The 20,695-nt window shown below is 41.9% G+C and overlaps 1 protein-coding gene across 14 annotated transcripts in view; it reads left to right on the top strand.

Moving 5' to 3' along the window:
* L3MBTL4 (L3MBTL histone methyl-lysine binding protein 4) overlaps positions 1-20,695 on the top strand; it is a 448,782-nt gene that overhangs the window by 380,050 nt on the left and 48,037 nt on the right. The window contains exon 17 of one of the 14 annotated variants that reach the window (XM_042909922.1): positions 7,372-8,046. The exons of 12 other annotated variants lie outside the window; for them this stretch is intronic. In XM_042909922.1, coding sequence (XP_042765856.1) covers positions 7,372-7,601 — 230 coding nt within the window. In that variant the 3' untranslated portion in view covers positions 7,602-8,046. Of the gene's footprint in view, positions 1-7,371; positions 8,047-20,695 lie in introns of those variants that run through there. One more of the 14 variants, XM_042909924.1, reaches the window with a different exon arrangement.

Below are 20,695 nucleotides of genomic sequence, written 5' to 3' on the forward strand. Positions count from 1 at the left end.
CTCCAGGCTCTGAGCTTGAACTCACAGACCATGAGATCATGGCCTGAGCCAAAGACGGACACTTAACCCACTGGGCCACACATGTACCCCAAGCAGTGGCTTTAAAGTATATACTTGTCACATACCTGGAAAATCAATGCTGTAGATACCCAGTGGCAGTTCAGCTAATTATTCTGGAATGTTCTGGAATGTCCTTTTTTTTATTTTCAGGACTTTGTTTCATTTTGTGTTCATCAGAACCAAACCAGAATCCTTGTTTATGAATGCCCTTCACGTTGCTGAGGCACTTGGAGGGATCCCCGTAAATTTGATCACCCTGCAGAAGAGAGGTGCTACTTGTGGGCATTTATGAATAAGCAGGGAAAAGAAAAGAAGCTGCTTGGAAGAGAGAAATAGAAACACCCTCTGTGATTATTTAGCTAAATGCAGGAGGCGTACTGAACTTTATTTTCAAGTTTGTGACCTTTTCACAATCATAAACTGCATTCTGGAATGTGCCAGAATGTTCAGTAGTTTTAATTAGCCACCCTATTGTGTAAAACCAACAACCAAACTGAATATGAGGGGTTTTTTTTTAATACCCATTGATTTGAGTAATTAGAAAAAAGGAATCATTGTAAGCAATATTCTTCAGCTGAGTTTATGCTGGCCTTTTTAATTTTAACTAGAGTAGGGCAAAAAAGATGTAAATTACACTATTTGGTTACATTTCTTAGTTTAGAAAAATGAATATGGCCAGCACTAATTAATTAGCAGAGGCACTATTTATGTGATGGCATCTTTCAGCTAGCATACCTTAGAGGGGAAAAGGTAAGTGGTTTGTGTTATTCTGTCTCTGTGGGCTTTAGCAAGGCAGTATCCTGGAATATATTAGCAAATAACAATGACAGATTCATTTTGTATTTTGTGCCCTGAAAAGACATTTATGTAAATGTAAATGCTGTATTTGTAATATAAAAATGGCTGGAAATTGCCGTCTCCTGAGTGTGTGAGAGAGATGGCAGGAGAGGGGAAATTAGGAGCCCCCAATTGCACCGGGATTATTAACTTTACAAAAAATGCATGCAGATGCCCCCATTTCATGGAATTCTTATAGATGACCATCCAGTTCAAAATAAATAAATTAGGGTAGTCGTGAACATTGCAAAAGAGTACTGTCAGGTAAGAAATAAGGAGGAATTTGCAAGAGTTGTGACAATTATCAATTTTGTATGAATGAGAAATTGAGAGTTTGTCTCTATAAATCTGTGGTATGCAAAAATACCAATATGACAAAAAACGGAACACTATTGCAAAAATGTTGGTTTATGGATAACTTTTCAGGGATATGTCTATTGCATAAAGTGGGGGTACATTTATATTTAATCTCAGTGTGACTTTTTCCATTGGGAAATATGGTATAAATAAGCCAGACTGGTAGATTTTTTTTAAAAAAATGTAATGTTTGTCTATTTTTGAGAGAGAGACAGAGAGAGACAGAGCACAAGTGGGGGGAGGGGCAGAGAGAGAGGGAGACACAGAATCTGAAGCTCCAGGCTCTGAGCTGTCAGCACAGAGCCCGACGCGGGGCTCAAACCCACAAATGGTGCGATCATGACCTGAGCTGAAGTCGAACTCTTAACAGACTGAGCCACCCAGGTGCCCCTACACTGGTAGATTTTTAAAATGAGACAAGCAGACTTGTTAAAAGTGTAGTCATTATGTATTAGCACTGGCATTGTGCAGGAATGGAAAGCAGACTGGGTTCAAATCATAAGTCTGCCCCTGTTAAACTACACATACTAGGGCAAGTTTCTTCACTTCTCTGAGTCTTAGCTTTTACCTGGGAACTAAGAGATAATCATTCTTCCCAGTGTGACTAAGGACCAGGTGAGATGATGTGGAAAAGGTACAGCCCTGTGCTTGGCACCTAGTTTATTGTTATTGTCCTTTTTATGTGAAAATGACTTTCAGTAACAATTACTTTAAGGACTTATTCCAAACATTTTTAATAGCTTACAGCCTCCTGCCTTATTTTTAAGTATTTCCCACAGTATCTTACCTGATGCTTGGCAAAAAGTGGTACTTAACAAATACTTGTAGCGTGTTGAATTATATAATTAATTTTGCTTTTTCATTTTTAAAGTACATGTGAAGTATAAGTGAAATTTTTCCATAGGAAATCAGCCACTTACCATGCCATTGGTCTACATTTTCCACTGGAATCTTCTGTATTCCATCGAAAGGAAAATGAAGCTGACACTTTCTGTAGATTTTTACTTTCTTTTCCATTTGAGGTTTAAGGACTATAAAAAAAAACAGTGCTTTCTTTAATCTTTCTGCAAATCTTGAATCAGTGCATTCGAATGCAAAGACCATTTTCCACTTTTCTCATTTTTTTCGTTTTTATTGTCATCCCCGAAGCTAATCAGAGCAACTCTTCCAGTGCATTCTTTCCCACAGAAGTCAGTACGTCTAGCCACAGAAATGATTTGTTTTAAGCTCTTTGTATAGCCATCCCTTTACCAGGAACCTGGGAAGGAACAGGACGGTGCCCAGGGAGTGACCCTACCTGCCTGGAGCCCTGACCAACCCCCAGGCTCAGCACCGAAGGGGTTAGCATCTGTAATCTTACTGGATCCTCACAGCATCCCGGGTGCCCTGGTTTTTGTCAGGGAATAACCAGACGCCTGAGGGGCCAGAGATGTTAGGCACGGTCACTGGATTGGAAATGAGGGTGGCAAGAGTCGCAGGGAGCAGCAAGACTCAGGAATCACTGCTGCGCACAGCTGCCTGCGGGGAGTGACAGTTGTGCTCTCCTGACACAACGTATGTGTGTTCGGTGATACATGTGGACTTAGGTGAAGTGAAGGACGGTCAGATGTTGTGAGATAGACAAAGTGGATTTGACCCCTTGACCCTAAGCCAGATCACTTCATTCTCTAGTCCTCCATTTATGCCAAGCAACCAAAGATTATAGTACCTATATTCCAGAGGTATTGTTGGGATTCCACGGGAAAGACGTACACAACGTGAGCAGCACAGTGCCTGGCACATGGGTGGATGATGCGGTTGTAGAGATAGATTTTTAAAGAGCTTTTGAGCCATGCTAAAGAGCCTCAGCTATAATCTGTTGACAGTAGGCATCATTGAAAGTTTATAAACTTGTCCAGGAGGCACATGATCAGACATGTGTCTTTGAACAAAAAGTTTAAAAGCGTTGTGGAAGATAATGGGTGGGAGCAGGACCAGGAACAAGGACACATTGGTCAGAGGCTTTCCTGTGGTGCAGGTAAGAGAGAGTGAAGGTTTGAAGTTGGATAGGGTGGTAGAAATGGGAAAGCAGATCCCTCGATACTTGAAGGGGCTGAGATTAATACAGGTGTAAGGGAACAGAGTCATTACACGTGACCTTGACGACTCTAGTAGCCGGATGTTCTGTGATGGTATGCACCAAAAATAGGGAATAGTAAATCAAAAATAGACTTTATGGGGAAAATAGTAAGGCTAGTTTGGGACATGCTGAATTTTCGATTTCCTACAAAGAAAAAATCCTGAGAGAAAATGCCTATTAGAAATTAGCTTAAGGGCTCACAACTCACAAGCTACATCTGATAGGGATCAACAGTTGGGATTTACAGAGGGGATGACAGATGTAAGCTTGGGAGTAAATGACAATCATTTGCTTGATTATATTGATTCATCATTAGCAAAATCACCATCACAATGGGGCTCTTGGGAGGTGCTCTATAAATCCTCCTGGCAGGAAGGTAGGAGGTAGCTAGAAGGTGGGAAGGGAGTGGCTTAAGAGAGAGGATAATGCCCAGAGGAAGGGCCAAGATGAGCAGAGGGAGGTGGGGTAGGGAGGGAAAGCCAGCAGAGGAGGCTGAGAAACAAAATTTACAGGAGAACTGGGAACATGATCTCCTTCTGAACCATTTGTCTGTATTGAATGAGATTTTACAGATACCCTAAAGATCGATGTTTTGCCCTTTGTTCACGCGTCTGGAGTATTCTGAATACTGCTATTTAGTCACTTTGGCGCAGGGAGTGCCATGAAAGGCAGGGTCTCCTCCACTGGAGAGCGGCTCCTGCTCCAGGCAACAAAAGGGAACTAGCACTGTAAGGACAGATTCTGTCTTTGAAGACAGTGACTCATGGTCCTAGCTCTTTGTCTCCCTTGGCCCATTTTTCCATTGTCCCTTTCCGATTTGTTCAAGCGTCATTCTAATCTGTGAATAGACCTGTTGGCAGTATCTCCCACAGCTACAGGGAAATAGATTGAATAGAAGAAACTAAAGTTTTATCGTGCTCAGGACTTCAGAGAGACTTGGGTTCGAGATGCGCCTTTGCCACTAAGGAGCTCCTCAGCCCGCCGCAGCCTGGCTTGCACTGCCCTCGGGGGCCTAGGCACTGCTCTCCTCAAGGTGAACACTGGCCTCCTCATTGCACAGTTTATCGAACGCTTTCAGGGCTTCACTAACTTGACTTCGGACAAGTGTTTGGCCCTGTGACACCACTCCCACCTCTTGAAAACTTCCATTCTGGCTTCCTAGACATCACACTATCCTGGATTTTCTTCTCTCTGGCCTCTCCTTCTTTCTCCAGGTCCTTTGCAGCCTCCTTTTCCCCTATCTGACTTTAAATATTATTCCATGGAGCTCTCTTGTCTACCAGCCTGTGGGTCATCTCATTCAGTCTTATGGTTGGTAACTTCCAAAGTTCTGTCTCTAGCTCCAATCCCGCTCTTGACCTCCATCTGCTTAATGAGCACTTCCACTCCAGACAAAGGAAAGTAGTCCACGACTAGACTCATTATCCTCTCTTCTAAGTCTAAACCAGAAAATGACCCCACTGTACACTTGCCCAAGCCATAAGCCTAGGATCTTCCCTGACTCCTCTCTTCCCCTAATCACCTTATATCCTGACCTATTGATTCTGCACCCAAAGTCTTCTCACCATGCACACTGTCACTACCCTTGTCCAGCCACCAGCCTCTCACCTCCCCTACAACACTGTCTTCTTACCTGGTCTTCCTGCCTCTCTGCTTACTGCTCCACATTTCATTCTTTCCTTTGGTGTTAAAGTGACTTTCAAGTCCAGTAATGTCCCTTTATCAGCCTCTCCAGTGACCTCAGCATAATAAGCTTTCAAGGACCTTCATCAGCTGGTCCTTGCTAACACGTCCAGCCTCCCCCGCATTTTTTCCTTCACCTTTTGCCTTTGCACATACTCTTTCCTCTTCCCAGAACCTCCTCCCCTTCTCACTTACAGCCAATATCCGGCTAAATCCAAATCAACCCTCTCACCTCAACCTACACATCTTCCCTCTTTCCCCCTGTCACCACAAGCTCCCTCCCCCGCCTCCTTCCCTCAGTAGGATAGGCAGCCCTGCTCTTTCATCCCTACAATTCCTACACCTCTCCTAGCATGGCATTTATTATGCTTCATTTATTTTATGATGCTTCACTATTTATTTTATGATTCTCCTCAGAATGTGAGCTCCATGGGGCAGGGACTATGTCCACCTTATCCACCCCTCTACCTGCAGCCCTAACTTAGAGTGTAGCACAAAGTAGGCGTTCAGGAAACTCAGTGAACAAATGCTGCTCCCTGGCAATGCAGACATAGACAAGAAAATCGGCCTCCTGCCTTCAAGGAACTCATAATCTTGTAAAGAAGCAAAGCTTATAAATAAGTATCACACAATAGGCACAGAAATAGAGACACAAGCACCATCCAAATTAGCACAGCAAAGGGAATGGCTCACTTCATCTGGAAGGCTTGAGTTGATCTTTAAAAAGTAGAAGGAGCCAACCTAAGGGGCTCCAGCCTTGGACTTGGTTCTGCCCCTAATTAGCCTTTTTATCTTGGGGAAATTACCTGTCGTCTGGGAACCTTAATTTCCTTCTCTAGAAAAGCAAAGAGAATAATACCTCCCTTCACAAAACTGTCTGGAGGGTTCAATGGAGGGATGTAAACGACCTACACAAACCGTGCCACCTAGGAGGTGCTCAAGCGGTAGTAGCTGTTTTATAATTTGAACGGGCTTCCGTTGTGTTTGTTCAATGCTGCTTCAACAAGTGCACCTGAAGACAAACAAGGAAAAAAGAATCTCTTTCTTGAATGTGACTAAAATTACAACCTCGGCCTGGTCTACGTAAAAGACCTCTTTTTTCTGGTTCAGAAGGTTCCGAACTATGGCCCGAATATAATTTATCATGTGTCTCTGTTACAACTGTGGTACACTATTAAGAACCAAAGGAGCAGCCGTTGTACTAGAAAACTCCTTTTAATACAACCTGAGGAAATTATTTGCTCTGTTACCTTCATGCACAGAGTAATTTCCTAGTACTGAATCATCTTTATCATCCACAATTTTGATTCTGCATAATATTATGTAATAGTCTCCTCTCCCTGGGCCTCCACCTTACCAGCCTGGTACACTTAGGGAGCTCTAATTTAAAACACAAAATCTATGGCTGTCTGTGCAACAGCCGAAATGCATGTGAAGACATGTGCCATGAAATGGAATTCTAATCAAAAGGTATAGGTAATATCCCTTTACTACGTTTTATTTCCTTGGGAAAAGAGTTGTGTCCTCTAAGCAGATTCTTCATGTTGCTGATGGTCTGAACGGAGTACTTCAACCCTTAGAGGTAATATCATGAATTTTCTATCACTCACTTCCACACCACTTTCAGAATGTCAACAAGTTGGTTTCAGTTAGTTTGGGGTCCCCGAGAGAAGGTGAAATTAATTAACATGCATAGCTGTGGGCGACTTTGTTGGGATCCTTGTAGTTCTTTCTCTCTAACATTGCCAATCAAAATCTTTGCTCTCAGAGTTTTTCTAAACCTGAACTCTTTCAGAGTGCAACTGTGGCATTGGTTTGACGTTCCCTAAAGAATTATCCAGGTGTCTGAATTAACGTTCCTGGTTAGATTCTTAGAAGTGGTTTGTTTACAGGAAGAAAAAGTTCCAATTTGCTCTCAGACTTCAAAGTGGAGAGGAAATGGTAGGGCTTTTCCTCTTTTAGCACTTTTCAAGAATCGCGTTGCATGCTCACAACACATGAGATCTCTCGTTTTTAGATGTAGTTGATGCCGTGAAGTCTTTAGTGAATAGTCCATGTGTTATTACATGTACAATTACCAAGTGGTAATTGCCATTCAAGAACCTACCAGTATTCTGTATCAAGATGTCCATGGATAAAAGAAGGAGCTGGGTCTGATTCTTGACTTCAGAACCTTCCATGGTTCTACATAGCCTGTGCAGTGTACCAACCCCTGCTGTATGTCAGAATCACCCATGTAACCTTTTATTAAATGCACATGCTCAGGCCCCATCAAAGGGATCATAATTTGGAAATTCTGGATTTTACTTCCACAGGCTATTTGGAAATGCAGCTAAGTTTGGGAATCACTACCCTATGCGTGGCAGTCAAGGGTCCTCACGGCCACCCTCCAGTCCAACTTCCCATTTGCTCTGCCTCTACGCATCCAGGACTCCAGCCATGTCTGTCCTTTCCACATCTCTTTCATGGTGTGGCTTCCACTGCAATTCCCTTTGCCGATCTACTGACCTACTCATCTCCTAAAACGGTGGCTTGTAAACTTTAATGTGCATGAGGAAAACCCTGGAACATCTGAAAAAAGTCCAGTTTCCAACACCCCCAACCCAAAGATTCAGATGCAGCAGGGCTGGGATGTGGTCCAGGTGAGACATCATTTATAAGATCTCCAATCAACTCCCAGACAAACATGGCGGCACTTTGAAGGCCAGTGCTTTAAGCTTTCTCTGCACACCTTTTCCTGTTCCAACACTCCGTATCTATTCCTCTGTTCCACAGGCCATGCTCACCCCACTCTTGTCCCTGTTCTGTGCAATATCAGGGGCTACTGCCCGGGGTTCTATGTCAGCAGGGACGGGGTTATCTTCACTTGTGTGTCTCAACCCTTAATTCAGTGCCTGGCACAATTCAGAAAATGTATATTGACTAGACCATAGTGTTTTGTGACACAACATATATTTATCGTTTTAAATTACAGTGTAAAATCTAGAAAAAGTAAATAAAATTCCACAGCTGCTGCTCCATGACTCAGTGTCAGAATCAAGAGTAGATTGTTTTTCTCTCACCAGAGCTACTGCGGTGCCAGCGTCTCCCACACGATCACTTCCTGAGAAGGGTCTCATCACCAGCAGGCCCAGACTGTCCATTAGCATTTAAAGGGTGTTTAAATCCATTTTACACATTTCTTTCAACATCAGCTTTTGAAATAACTCTCTCTCTGAGGGAGGATGTGCAGTCTTCTGTTGAGGACACGTAGTGCCTGTCATTGTTCTTTCTTTTTGCCAGATTTCTAGAATGGGCGGGCAGGATCTTCTTGGTAGAGTACAAGAAGCCCAGTTCCAAAGTGGTGACATGAACAAGGGTGGCTGCTCCTGAGACAGGGGGAGCTCTCGGAACCACATCCCACTGCCTCTGTGTGAAAACCAAATGCTGGGGCTGTTCTCCCAGAGGACAGTGAGTGTCGACGCACTGGTTCCAGCTGAGCCATGTGCCTCCATTCCTGGACTTCACAGGCTGCAAAATCATCTTTGCAGTTTCATCCAGATGAAGAATACTTGAGCTAGAGGCACTGACCTAGGCCCTGTGAATAAAGATTAAAAGACATGGCCCCTGCCTGCAAAGTGCTTTCAAAGAAATTAGGGCCATGGTCACACAGATGAGATTATACAGATAAGAGCTGAATGATGTCCAAGGAGTGACCATTATAGTTGGCTTCCTATTATCTGCAGAATGCAGTTCAAACTCCCAGCTGTCTTTCAAGCCCCACCTCCCATCTGGCCCCTTCCAAATGCTGCTGCCATGTCACTTCCTGCTCCCCTAAAGGAGTTCTCCTCTCTGACCATATGATCTGTTCCTTGTTCTCCAGATAAACTATGCTTAATCCCACGTCCCCACCTTTGCATCCAGTGTAACCCTACCTAGAATGTTCACTTGATTCATGTTTTTTTAAGCCATGCCCTTCAAGACCCAGTGTCAATCCTTCTGCCAAGTGGGGCCTTTCCTGACTACCCCAGAGGAGCACTTATCTTCTGTAACATACTGTAACACTCACCTAGATTATATTCGGTATAGTTGTGATTTATTTTTATGTAAATATTCTCCCTTATTGAGGACCATACTTTATGTGTTTTTAAATTACCAATGTCCAATGCAGACAGTAGTGTCTCAATAAAAATTAAGTGAGGAGGATCCCTTCTGGCTGGAGAGGACAACAGAAATTCCAGAGGACACAAAGTAAAGGAAAGCATTGAGGACAGGCCTGCTCCACTGCTCCTGGGATATAGAAATCCAAGTTCGACATTTATGGGCACAGTGTTGACAGAAGCATCTTGCTTCAGGTGTGGTTTTTTTTTAATACTTATTTATTTTGAGAGAGAGGGAGAGAGCACAAGCATGCACACACATGAGCAGGGGAGGGGCAGAGAGAGAGGAAGAGAGAGAATCCCAGGCAGGCTCTGTGCTGTCAACACAGAGTCCAATATGGGGCTCAAACTCACGAACTGTGAGATCATGACTTGAGCCAAAATCAAGAGTTGGATGCTTAAGCGACTGAGCCACCCAGGGGCCCCATCTTGCTTCAGGTCTTAGCTCCAGGCAGCAACAAACATGGTTGACTGCCCTTCCTCCGTAGGAGCGTCACCAGCACCGTGCTTTCCTGGCTCTCCTCCCACATCACCAGCCCCTCCTTCTTGGGCTTCCTTACGGATTCTTCTTCTTCTGCCCACCATTGAAGTTCAGGTTCTTCAGAGCCCCCTCCTTTCTCAGGACTTACCTCTTCTTTCTTTACGCATTCCTTGCCAGGGATAGCACTTACTGCGTGGCTTTCATTAGTAATCTGTCCATGGAGCTGAACTCTTTGCAATCTGTCTGTATCTCCAACCCACGTCTCTCTCCTGACCTCCAGGCCCAGAAATCCAGCTGCTTGCTGGACACCCCACTTACATGTCCCCAAGCACCTCCACATCTGTGTCAGCGGATGGCATCCCTTTCCGCCAAGTGGAAGCCAGAAACCAAGTAATAACAGTGGCTTTTCTCTCTTTTATCAACATCATTCTACTGTTTTTTGTGTTCTACTGATTCTGCCCATTGGTTTTTATACCTCCCACTTCCCTCCATTCCTACTGTGACTACCTCAATCTAAACGACCAGGATTTCTGACCTGATTCAAGGACCCCCTCTTGTTTGTCCTGTGCCCACCATGACCCTCTCTTATCCATTCTTCACACTACAAGCCAAAGCCATATCTCCAAAAGTCAATTGTAGTCATGTCATGTTTCTGCTCGAGCTCTTCGAAGCTTCCCCATTGCTCTTAGCATAAAGTCAAGTTTTCTTATAAAACCCTTACTCATCCATTCCCTTCTACCCTCTCCTTCCTGTCCATCTCCCCTCTTGCCATCTCCTGCTGTCCTTCCCTCCACTGCATGGTGGCCACAGTGGCCCCTCTGTTGCCTAGATTTCTCCCCAGTCCTCTGGCCTCTAGGCCTCTGCCCTTGCTGATACCCACTGACACCCTCCCTGTCACATGCACGCTCACTCACCCTTCCCTGGCTAACTCCTACAGATCTAGATTTAGATCTCAGTTTTGACTTCACATGCCTGAGAGCCCTCTCTGACCTCAAGGTCTGGCCGGGGCACCCTTTCCTGCCACCATTAGCTGCCTCTGCTTCCCCTGGAATAGATCTTTTCATACTGTCTTGTCACTGCTGTGTCACTTACTGCTCTGTAACATTTTGTCTGGAGGATGGATGGATGGATGGATGGATGGATGATGTGTTTACTGAAAAGGTAGCTTCTGTGGAAATAAATCTTTAAGAAGAAGGACCACATCCAAAGGATTCATGTATGGTATGTGAAGTTGTCAGAGATGATAGAAGTGCCATACCAAGTATTTTATTTTAAAAATGCATTACATTTGTGTGACCGTTCTTTATACAGCACCATTAAAAAGCGATTTTATCACACTAGCCGCCCAGGTGAGTAGTTCCATGTGAGGAGGAAGGAGCAGAGAATATTAAACTTTATTATCAAAGACAAAATTGAGGCTCAGAATAATGGAGCCTGTGACTTAAGGTCACACTGGGTTTACAACTGGGACCAGAAGGAAGTCTCTCACTGTGGGCTCCCACGGCCTCCACAGACCAACTCCCTAGGCCTCCTGCCCTCAGGCTGATCACTGGAAACAGGAAGGTCTTGGAAAAGAGATAATGGCTGAGAAAGCGTACTGTGAGCACAGAGCCTCACCGTCACGGAACAGTGAAGGAGACAAAGTATTTAACTAAAGGTTTTTCCACCTTCCATTCTGAATTAGCACAAGACTGGTGCTCTAGCCAATTACAGCTGAAAAGTTAGGGGAAGAAAAGATAATGCAAGAAGCTGGAAGGAGAGAAAGCTGGCATGGAAAAGGAGCAAATGAATTTCCCTTTCGCTATTATGTTCCACCTTTTAAAAGCTCTCTCCTCTCACGGACGGGAGGGTGGGGTGTTTGCCTGGCAGTGCCTGCCTCTAGGTATTCATTGAAAGTCATTCCGAGCCAGGACATTTCCCCTGGCATCAGACTTGAACCTGCAGGAGCCCTGCAGGTAGGGACTGTGGACTTTTTGCTGGTTTGGTTCCCCTTACAAGAGGCAGCGTGTGTATGAGTGATGCACTTGGCCCCTATGATTCCTCGGGCCTGAGGAGCAGCAGTGAAGAACTCTGGCCACCGCACCCCAACCCCCCCAACCCCCCATGGATGAGGAAGATGGAAGAAGAGAAGAGAAAAGGAATCAGGTGCAGGAGAGCAGGTTAGAGGTGGAACAAGAGGGCCAAGCTTGCATGGAAAGTAACAAGCTGTGTATCTATGGAAGTGCATAGATCCAGGAGAAACTACATGTGTTCTCATGGGTTTTTATAGAGTTGAAAGTGAAAATGCCAAGGCTATTAGTGTTTTCCTGTTTGCAAAATATTTGCACCTTGTGACCACTAATCAAAAGAGGAAACTGGTTAATCCAATTGATTTCTGGCAAAACTGATGTCAAAATCAGATGCCTGTGTATGTTTTCAGAACTTATTTTCTCTGCCAGGGGCTTGAAACCTGCAATTCTTCTTTATTACCTTTGTGACAATTTGCCTTGTTTCATGAGGTGTTTCCTCCTCCCTGATCTTTATTTCATTGCCAGGCAAATAAATGTAACTTTAAATTTCCCAGTGCACTTGCTGTGTCCTTCCTGACAACTCTTCAGGATAGCTTTTCCTCACCCCGTCTGCCTTCCCTCTAATCTGTTTATCTCCATGCTGGTTATGCAGCACTGCAGTGCGGCTTCCAGAACCAGGACTTGAAATGCCCATCCTGTGCATGGGGGAGTGACCAAAAATTCTCTTTTAAGGAGAAACTTGATTTTAATATGCTTCAGGCCAGAGGACAAAAGAAAGGGTTTCTATCCAGAAGCCAAGTTTACTATTAAGGAGAATTAGAAAAGCAGCCCACGCCATTGTTTAAAGAGGGAGTGATGGTTTTTTCCTTGACTTAAAAAAATCACTTCAACTCAGGGAACCTGGCTGGCTCACTCAGTTAACCTTCCAACTTCAGCTCCGGTCATGACCTCACAGCTCATGAGTTCGAGCCCCTCATTGGGCTCCGTGCTGACAGCTCAAGAGCCTGGAGCCTGCTTTGGATTCTATGTCTCCCTCTCTCTCTGCCTCTCCCCCGCTCGTGCGCTCTCTCTCTCTCTCTCTCTTTCTCTCTCAGAAATAAATTTAAAAAAAATAAAAATAAAAAAATCCCTTCAACAATTCTTCTTTGGCCAAAACTGTTATTTTGTACTACGTATTTGTGTTATCATAAGATATTATGAACATAGAGAAATAGTCTGGCCTCTGTCCTCTCGAAGAGGTCAGTAGCATTCATCAGAGCCACTGTGTTTACGTTGAGTGAGTCTATCAGTAGCTGATGAGCATCTGCTCATTGAAGATGGTGAAGATGTGGCAGGACACCCAGAGGGTGCACTGCTGCCTTCACAAGGCTAAATAAATACTGGCCAGAGGGGCAGGGAGGAGTGGTTCATTTTGAACAGATTGAGTAGGGAGTTAAAGAGTCTTGGTGACCAGGAAGTATGGAAATAGATTAGGTAACAATTAAGATGTGGGTCAAAGTACAGCTGGATCAACATCCTTGCACACTGACTTGTCACCTGTCCCCTCTCCTAATTTTCATTTGAAGTCTGTAGAACTATCTTCATCAGGTTATCAGTCTGCAGAAACTTTGACCTCACCCCCAAATACTGCAATTATTTTGAGATGACAAGGGAATCTGTTTCTACCTCTTGATCTCTTTATATTTTTTACATCTTTCTAAATATGCTATTATGGCTGACAGACTAAATGAGGGCTCGTCACATGCCACTTTAGCTTGTCTTTCTGCATATTTGCAGCCAACATTAAAAACACATGTAGTGGTAATTAAGTCTTCTTTAGAAATCATTTCTTACTGGTAATGTGCTTTTCGGTTCCCTCCATGAGACACCATAGCTTGATAAATTATTCTGTTGGCAGCAGTAACAACAGAGCCTGCATAATTGTAAACCCTTCCCATGCTGGTACTTAGAGGAGTAATTATGCAGCCTGATTTCCTCATTTTAAAATACAGAGGCCAACATTAGTAGGTTTTCAGAAATATTCCTTCATTCTCTCTTTTGGGAAGAGTTACTAGCTACTTGACAAATGAGGTTCTAAAGTGATGGCGCCTTAGAGAAAAGTCTTGTTGCTTTAGAGCCTCACCTCATACGAATTTTTATTGAAGTTGGACTGGTCATGAGATCCAGCTGGGTATAAATCCAAAGAGAAGATCCCATGTTTCCCTTTGTGGTGAAAAATTTTTCATTTATTTTACTTCCATTTTGCCTTTTTTAAAAAACTTAGAATTATTCAGGGAAAATATATTATGTAAATAAAAGGAGACAGATGGGTTAAAGGGGGAAAAGAATATTTCCATTTTAGCTCAGCTTTGGAAATCTAGGCCAACTGATAAAAATTGAAGAAACACAGATTGAAACCAGATCTGTCTTACAAGAGAAATGGTGCAGTATTAAGTCTCCAAACGTAAGTGACTTTGACTACAGAAACCATTTACACCAGCTTCAGAGAGGTTGCTTTCCAACGGACTTGTTCAGATTTGATTTTTTTTAATGATTGAGTCATCACTGATCAAAATGAGTCACACATGATTTTTTATGTGACATCTGGAGGACATTTCAAAGGCATAAAACAGATCATATCAGAGCTATTTCACCCCTTATATTCATCCTGTATTTCTTATTAGATTAGCAACGTTTTAAAATCTAAACTCTCACTTGGTGACATTTTCATTAGCACTTCTTATTCCATGTTCTAGCTTTTAAATTTTAATGCCTGTCTTAAAAAGAAGGAGAGAGCAGAGTGTTCTTAATCAGAAATGTATTACTTTCAATTTACCATCTTCCAAAAAAAGCCCCAAACAAGCAAACAAACCTCATTGAATAGCTAGTCCAAGCTAGAATTTAAAAGAGTCACAGAAAACATGATGAGAGTAGAGAAGTCAAACACTGATCCTGAAGAACCAAAAATGAGGACTGGAATGGAGGACTGGAATGTGTGTGTGTGTGTGTGTGTGTGTGTGTGTGTGTGTGTGTGTTTTAATTCTGGATGAGAAATGACTAAGGAACTAACTAAAATATGGTTCCTAGGCATTGGCTGACCCACATAGGAGATGACGGACAACTTTGTTCTTTGTTTCAATTAAGAATAGCAGTAAATTAAATCCATCTAGCCATCAAAAATGAAGCATGCACTAAGCATTCTTGAGTACTTGCACTTCAGTTGACTTCTAGAACGTTGACTTGTTCATGTGCTTGGGAAACACAAGGTTACAGTAAGGTGAGTCAGAGAGGCCTGGCGGGAATTGGGAGGCTCCTGGTGACTCTCCTTGGCTCTAACCCTAAGGTCCTCACCCAGTCCATGGTGTTCTACGTGGGGGTTGGAGACCAGCCTCACTCTGGGCTGGTTGTTGCTCTTCCAAGGCACGGCCTGCTGCTGACAGCCTGGGGCCCCATGCCTGAACTCGCTCTACCACCTTTTAACTCACCACAGACGTCCAGGCCTTGCCTGCCCAGCTGTCCAACCAGGGGCTCTCTGTCCAGCTATCCCAGGCCCCTGTCCTTGCCCAAACTACAGGCCTCCTGACTTGGCACCCTGCCCTAGGACTTGTGCTGACCGTCACTACTGTCTATGGCTCACAAGAAAGAATTCCCTGTCCGCCCCACCGAGAGCTGCTAAACCCTGAAAGAGGCTCCTCAGGGAGCTCTGTAGAAATAGGAGAGGCTCTCATTTGTCTGAAATGGTTTCTGTCAGTCAGAGAACACACACAGACTAACTGGTGCCTCATCAGTAGAGTTCATAAACCTCAGATTTTGTAAATGGACTGGCAAAAGAGCAAGGCCAAATTGTAACAAACAGCACCTAGTTTGGGAATTTATACAGAATTCAAACACTTCGATGGAAATTTGTACCATCTTGTATCCTTTCATTGTTGAGGCGCCCACATACATCTCTCTGTTAGACACAGATGGATCCATGCCCCTATTACAACAGAAACCAAAATTAAGGCAGGGTCACAGCCTTGCTATGGGGAAGGTGGGCATGTGGTCAACCGAGAGGAGGTAGGAGCGGTGCCCCAGGACTACGAGGATTGATCCCCGTGACCACCAGTCCGCAGAGATAAAAAAAGAATCATGCTTCTATACAGATTTTTCTAAATCACGGAATAAAGAAAGGACCTTACTCTACAAGTCTTATGGTAAAGCAAGACACAACACATAGCTATCTTCACATTTTTTTTTTGCCTTTTTAATGTCATTTTTAATAGGTAGCATATTCACATGGTATGAAAATTTTTAAATGTATAAAAAGGTACACAGTGAGAAGTCTCCCACCCACTCCCTCTACACAAACTCCCCCTCCAGACAGATCCCCACTGTTAGTCTTTTGTGCATCCTCCTAGAGTTTCTTTATACATACACAAGTGAATATAAATATATTTTCTTATCCCACTTCCTTATATTTAACCCAGTAAGTAGTATGCTGTATGCACTTGAATTTTTTTTTTTCACTCAACAGTATAGCCAGGGGATTTTCCCCATTTGTACATAAAGCCTCCTCTTCATGTCTGGACAGTAGTGTTCCACTGAACGATGCACCACTATATAACCAGCCCTCTGCCGTGGACAGTCAGACTATTTACAGTCTTTCATCACTTCAAACAGTGCCGTGCAAATAGCTATGTATGTATGTCGTCCTGCACATGTGCTAGGGGGTCTATAGGATAAATTGCCAAAAGTGGAATGGCTGAATGAAAGGGAATATACATCTGTCAACTTGCCCAACAAACAAATATACTGATTTGCACTCTTCCCAGGAATTGTTGAGGATGCCTGTTTCTCAATACCAACAAAGTCTGTTATCAAACATTTAGCTCTTTTGCCAGTGTGGCAATTGAAAACTGCTACCTCGGTATAATTTTAATTTGCGTTTTTACTGTGAGTTAGTTTGAGCCTCTTTTCTTATGCTTAAGAACCATTCGTGTTTCCCTTTCTGTGAACTTTGCCAGGTTTTCTGTTGCCATTTTAGTCTTTTTCCTTCCAATTTCAAAGAGCTCTTTATCTTTATGGATTTTAGGAAATTAGCCCTGTCTCCATGACTGGAGTTGCATGTATTTGTTCCCATTTTGGTTTTTTGGAGTTTTTTTTCCAGTTTTTTATTTTCTTATGGGTGTTGTGTTTATTTATCTGGTTGGTTGACTTAGGTTCACCTTGCCTTTATTTATCAATCGTTTTAGTTTCTTTCGAATTATATAACATAACACAGGCAAAAAGGCCTTTCCCATGTCATGACAAGATCCTGTTATATTTTATTCTACTACTTTTATGGGCTGTTATTTTTTTACATTAAATCATACAAATAAATATTTGGAATATATCCCTGTGTGTCATGTCAGCCGTGAATCCATTTTTATTTTATTTGGTTTTGATTCAGAAGGCTACCCGCTTGATTCAGCCAAGTCTGCTCCATTTCTTCCCTAATCTGGGATGTCACCTTCGCATGCTCTAAATTTCCATAAGTACTTGGTCTATTTATGGACTTCTTATTCTTTTTCATCAGTCAGTCTGCATCCTTTTAATTACTGAAGTCTCACAAAATGTTCTAACATCCAGTTGGTCAGTCACACTTCGTCGCTGTTCCTGCTTGTTTGGTTTGTTTTCTACACAGACCTCAGAATTAGCTTGTCGGTGGTTTTATTGAGGTCATGGTAAATGTATGAGAGTAACTTAGAGAGATGTGAGGTCTTTATGATGTTGATTCTTCTTCTACAGGAACATGCTGTCTTTTTGTTTACTGGAGTCTTGTTTGGTGTCCTTCAGAAGTCTTTTTAGTTTTTCTTCAACAAGTCTTACACATTTCTTCTTGAATGTCTTTCTAGGTAATGTAAAATGGCCTTTCCACTGTATCTTCCAACTGGTGGTAATCTGTGTAGATGAGGGCTTTTGCTGTCAGCATTTTAATTGTGTACACTTGCCAGCTTACTAACCTCTTATTCTTTGTTGGAGTTTGTCAATTGATTCTCATGATTTTCTGGGTTTACAGTGATACCATCTGCAGTAATGATAGTTTTAGCTTCTGCTTTGTGACTGTTACATCTCTTATATCTTTTCTGATCTCATTGTGTTGGCTTGGGCCCCAGTAGGACGACGTATGCATAATCAGTAGTAATGGTGATGGCAGGCATCATTCTTGTCGAGAGTTTAGTTTAAAATTACTCCAGTGCTTCCCCGATAAAAGTTTGCTTCAAGATACAGGTATTTTCTTTTGTTAAGGAATCATGCCAGTTAGTTCCTCTAGTGGGTATTTCTATCCATAATGTTTCTTGAATTTCAATAAATGCCTCTTAAAAATCCATGGAGATAGATGATCACAACTTCTTCTTCTTAGACTTTTTGATATGAATAAATTTCCTGTTACTAAATTGTCCTTGCATTTTTGGAATAAACATGGTATTGTCATGACACATAATTTGCATGCCAATAATTTATTTAAACTTTGGTTTTGATATTAATCAATAAGAATAGTTTTTCTTGATATGTATATGCATATGCTCTGTCAGATATGGATATCAATATTATGCTTGCTTCATAAAACAAATTTGGAAGTTTTCCCCTTTCTCTGCACTGGAATGTTTTGTTCTCAAACAATTTGGTAGGAATCCCCTAGGAATCCACCTAGACCTTTTTAAGTACACAGTTAAGTGAACTGGAGCTTTGCCAGGTGTGAAGAGGGAAGTTTTTTACACTATTGTCTGTTCCTTCTATGGGAAAAAAAAGTCTGTTTATATTTTCTGTTTCCTCTAAGAGGAGTTTTGGTAAATTGTATTTTCCTAGAAAACTATCCATTTATTCCGCTTTTCAAATGTATTTACCTAGAGCTAAGCATAAGTAGTTTAAAGTTTTCTCTGTTTCTATATTTTCCCCTAGTATATCTTATTTTCTGTCATTATCTTTTTATGACTTTTATATATGATCTGATTGTTCTGACATTTTTGTGTGATTCTTCTGAACTTAACAAGATTTACTTTTGTTCAAATGGTCATCATTATAAGTTTATATAAGACTTTTATCTTTCTTTTCAGAAGACATTTTCTATGTATTTCCTACTATAAACTATGAAAAAATTAGTATGTTTTCTCCTTCTCCCCTTCGCACCAGATTTTAATCAACAATGCTACCTTAACCGATATTTACCTTTGTACTGTTAACATGCGTGTACTTCTATTCAATAAAGGAACTTATTCTACTTTTCACCGTATCCCCCTTCCTTTTCCTGTGTTCTCCATTGTCAGAGCAGGTATTGTTAAACCATTCCATCCCCCTTATCTTCTTCTTTTTGTTTTAAAATCGAGAGTTAAACATAGCCACAACTCAGCACCAGTCCTCCTATTGGACTTTTCTTCTTCTGGGATGTCATTAAGAGGGACTAACATCATTAAGAAGGACTATTTCTTTGAGTTCTTGCATGTTCAACACATGTCTATAGCCTGTATATTTGAAGGACAATTCATCCAGACATAAAACCCTTTTGACACTTCCTTTCCTTGAGTATGTTATAGATGTGGCTCCACTGTCTTCTAGTTTTCATTTTTAAAAATTATTACAGTTAAATATACACGACACAAAATTTACCATTTTAACCATTTTTAAGCACACAGTTCAGTGGCATTAAGTATATTCACATTGTTGTGTGATCATCACCACCATGCATCTCTAGAATTTTCTCATCATTCCAAACTGAAACTCTGCACTCATTAAAACAATAACCCCCAAAAGCCCAGGTTGCCACTGTTGTACTTTCTGTCTCTATTTATTTGACTATTCTAGATATCTCATATAAGTGGATAGTATGTATACTTTTGTATCTAGCTTATTTCACTTAGCATTATGTCTTCAAGATTCATCCATGTTGTAGTATGTATCATAATTTCGTTCCTTTTTATGTTTAAATAATATTTCACTGTACGTATACACCACATTTAGTTTGTGCATTCAGTCATCAATGTACACTATAGGATTTCCTTTTTTTAAATATAATTTATTGTCAAATTGGTTTCCCTACAACACCCAGTGCTCATCCCAACAGTTGCCCTCCTCAATGCCCATCACCTACTTTTCCCTCTCCCCCAACCCCCATCTACCCTTAGTTTGTTCTCAGTCCTTAAGAGTCTCTTATGGTTTGCCTCCCTCCCTCTCTGTAACTTTTTTTTTTCCCCTTCCCCTCACCCATGATCTTCTGTTACGTTTCTCAAGATCCACATACGAGTGAAAACATATGGTATGTTTTTCTCTGCCTGGCTTATTTCACTTAGCATAATACCCTCCAGTTCTATAGGGTTTTCTTTAAAAGAAAAAAAAAGAAGAAGAAGAGTTTATTTATTTACTTAGAGAGAAAGACAGCGTGTGCATTTGTGTGCAAGTGAGGGAGGTGCAGAGACAGAGGAAGAGAAAATCCCAAGCAGATTCAGTGCTGTTAGCACAGAGCCTGATGCGGGGCTCCATCCAGGAACTGAGATCATGACCTGAGCTGAAATCAAGAGTCGGATGCTTAACTGACTGAACTACCCAGGTGCCCTAGGATTTCTTTAGGGTTTTCTACATATAAGATCATGTGTTTACTTCTTCTTTTTTAATTTGGATGTCTTCCTATGAGTTAGGAAGTATTCCCTCCTCCTTAATTTTGTTGGTTAAGTTTGAGAAGAACTGATGTAACTTCTGTCAGTATTTGGTAGACTTCACCAGTGAACCCATCTTGGTCCAGGGCTTTTCTTTGTCAAGGAGTTTTTGAATACTGATTTAATCTCCTTAACTCGTTATGGGTCTATTCAGATTTTTTATTTATTCCTGATTGAATCTTGGTAGGTTTTGTGTTTCTAAGAATTTTTCCATTTCATCTATATTATCTAATTTGTGGACATACAATTATTCATAGTACTCTCTTATAATCCTTTTTATTTCTGTAGAATTAGTGGTAATGTCCTCACTTTCATTTCTGATTTTAGTAATTTGAATCTTGTCTTAAAAGTTTGTCAAT

The sequence above is a fragment of the Panthera leo genome, chromosome D3 (genome assembly GCF_018350215.1).
Source record: "Panthera leo isolate Ple1 chromosome D3, P.leo_Ple1_pat1.1, whole genome shotgun sequence".
NCBI classification, from domain to species: Eukaryota; Metazoa; Chordata; class Mammalia; order Carnivora; family Felidae; genus Panthera; species Panthera leo.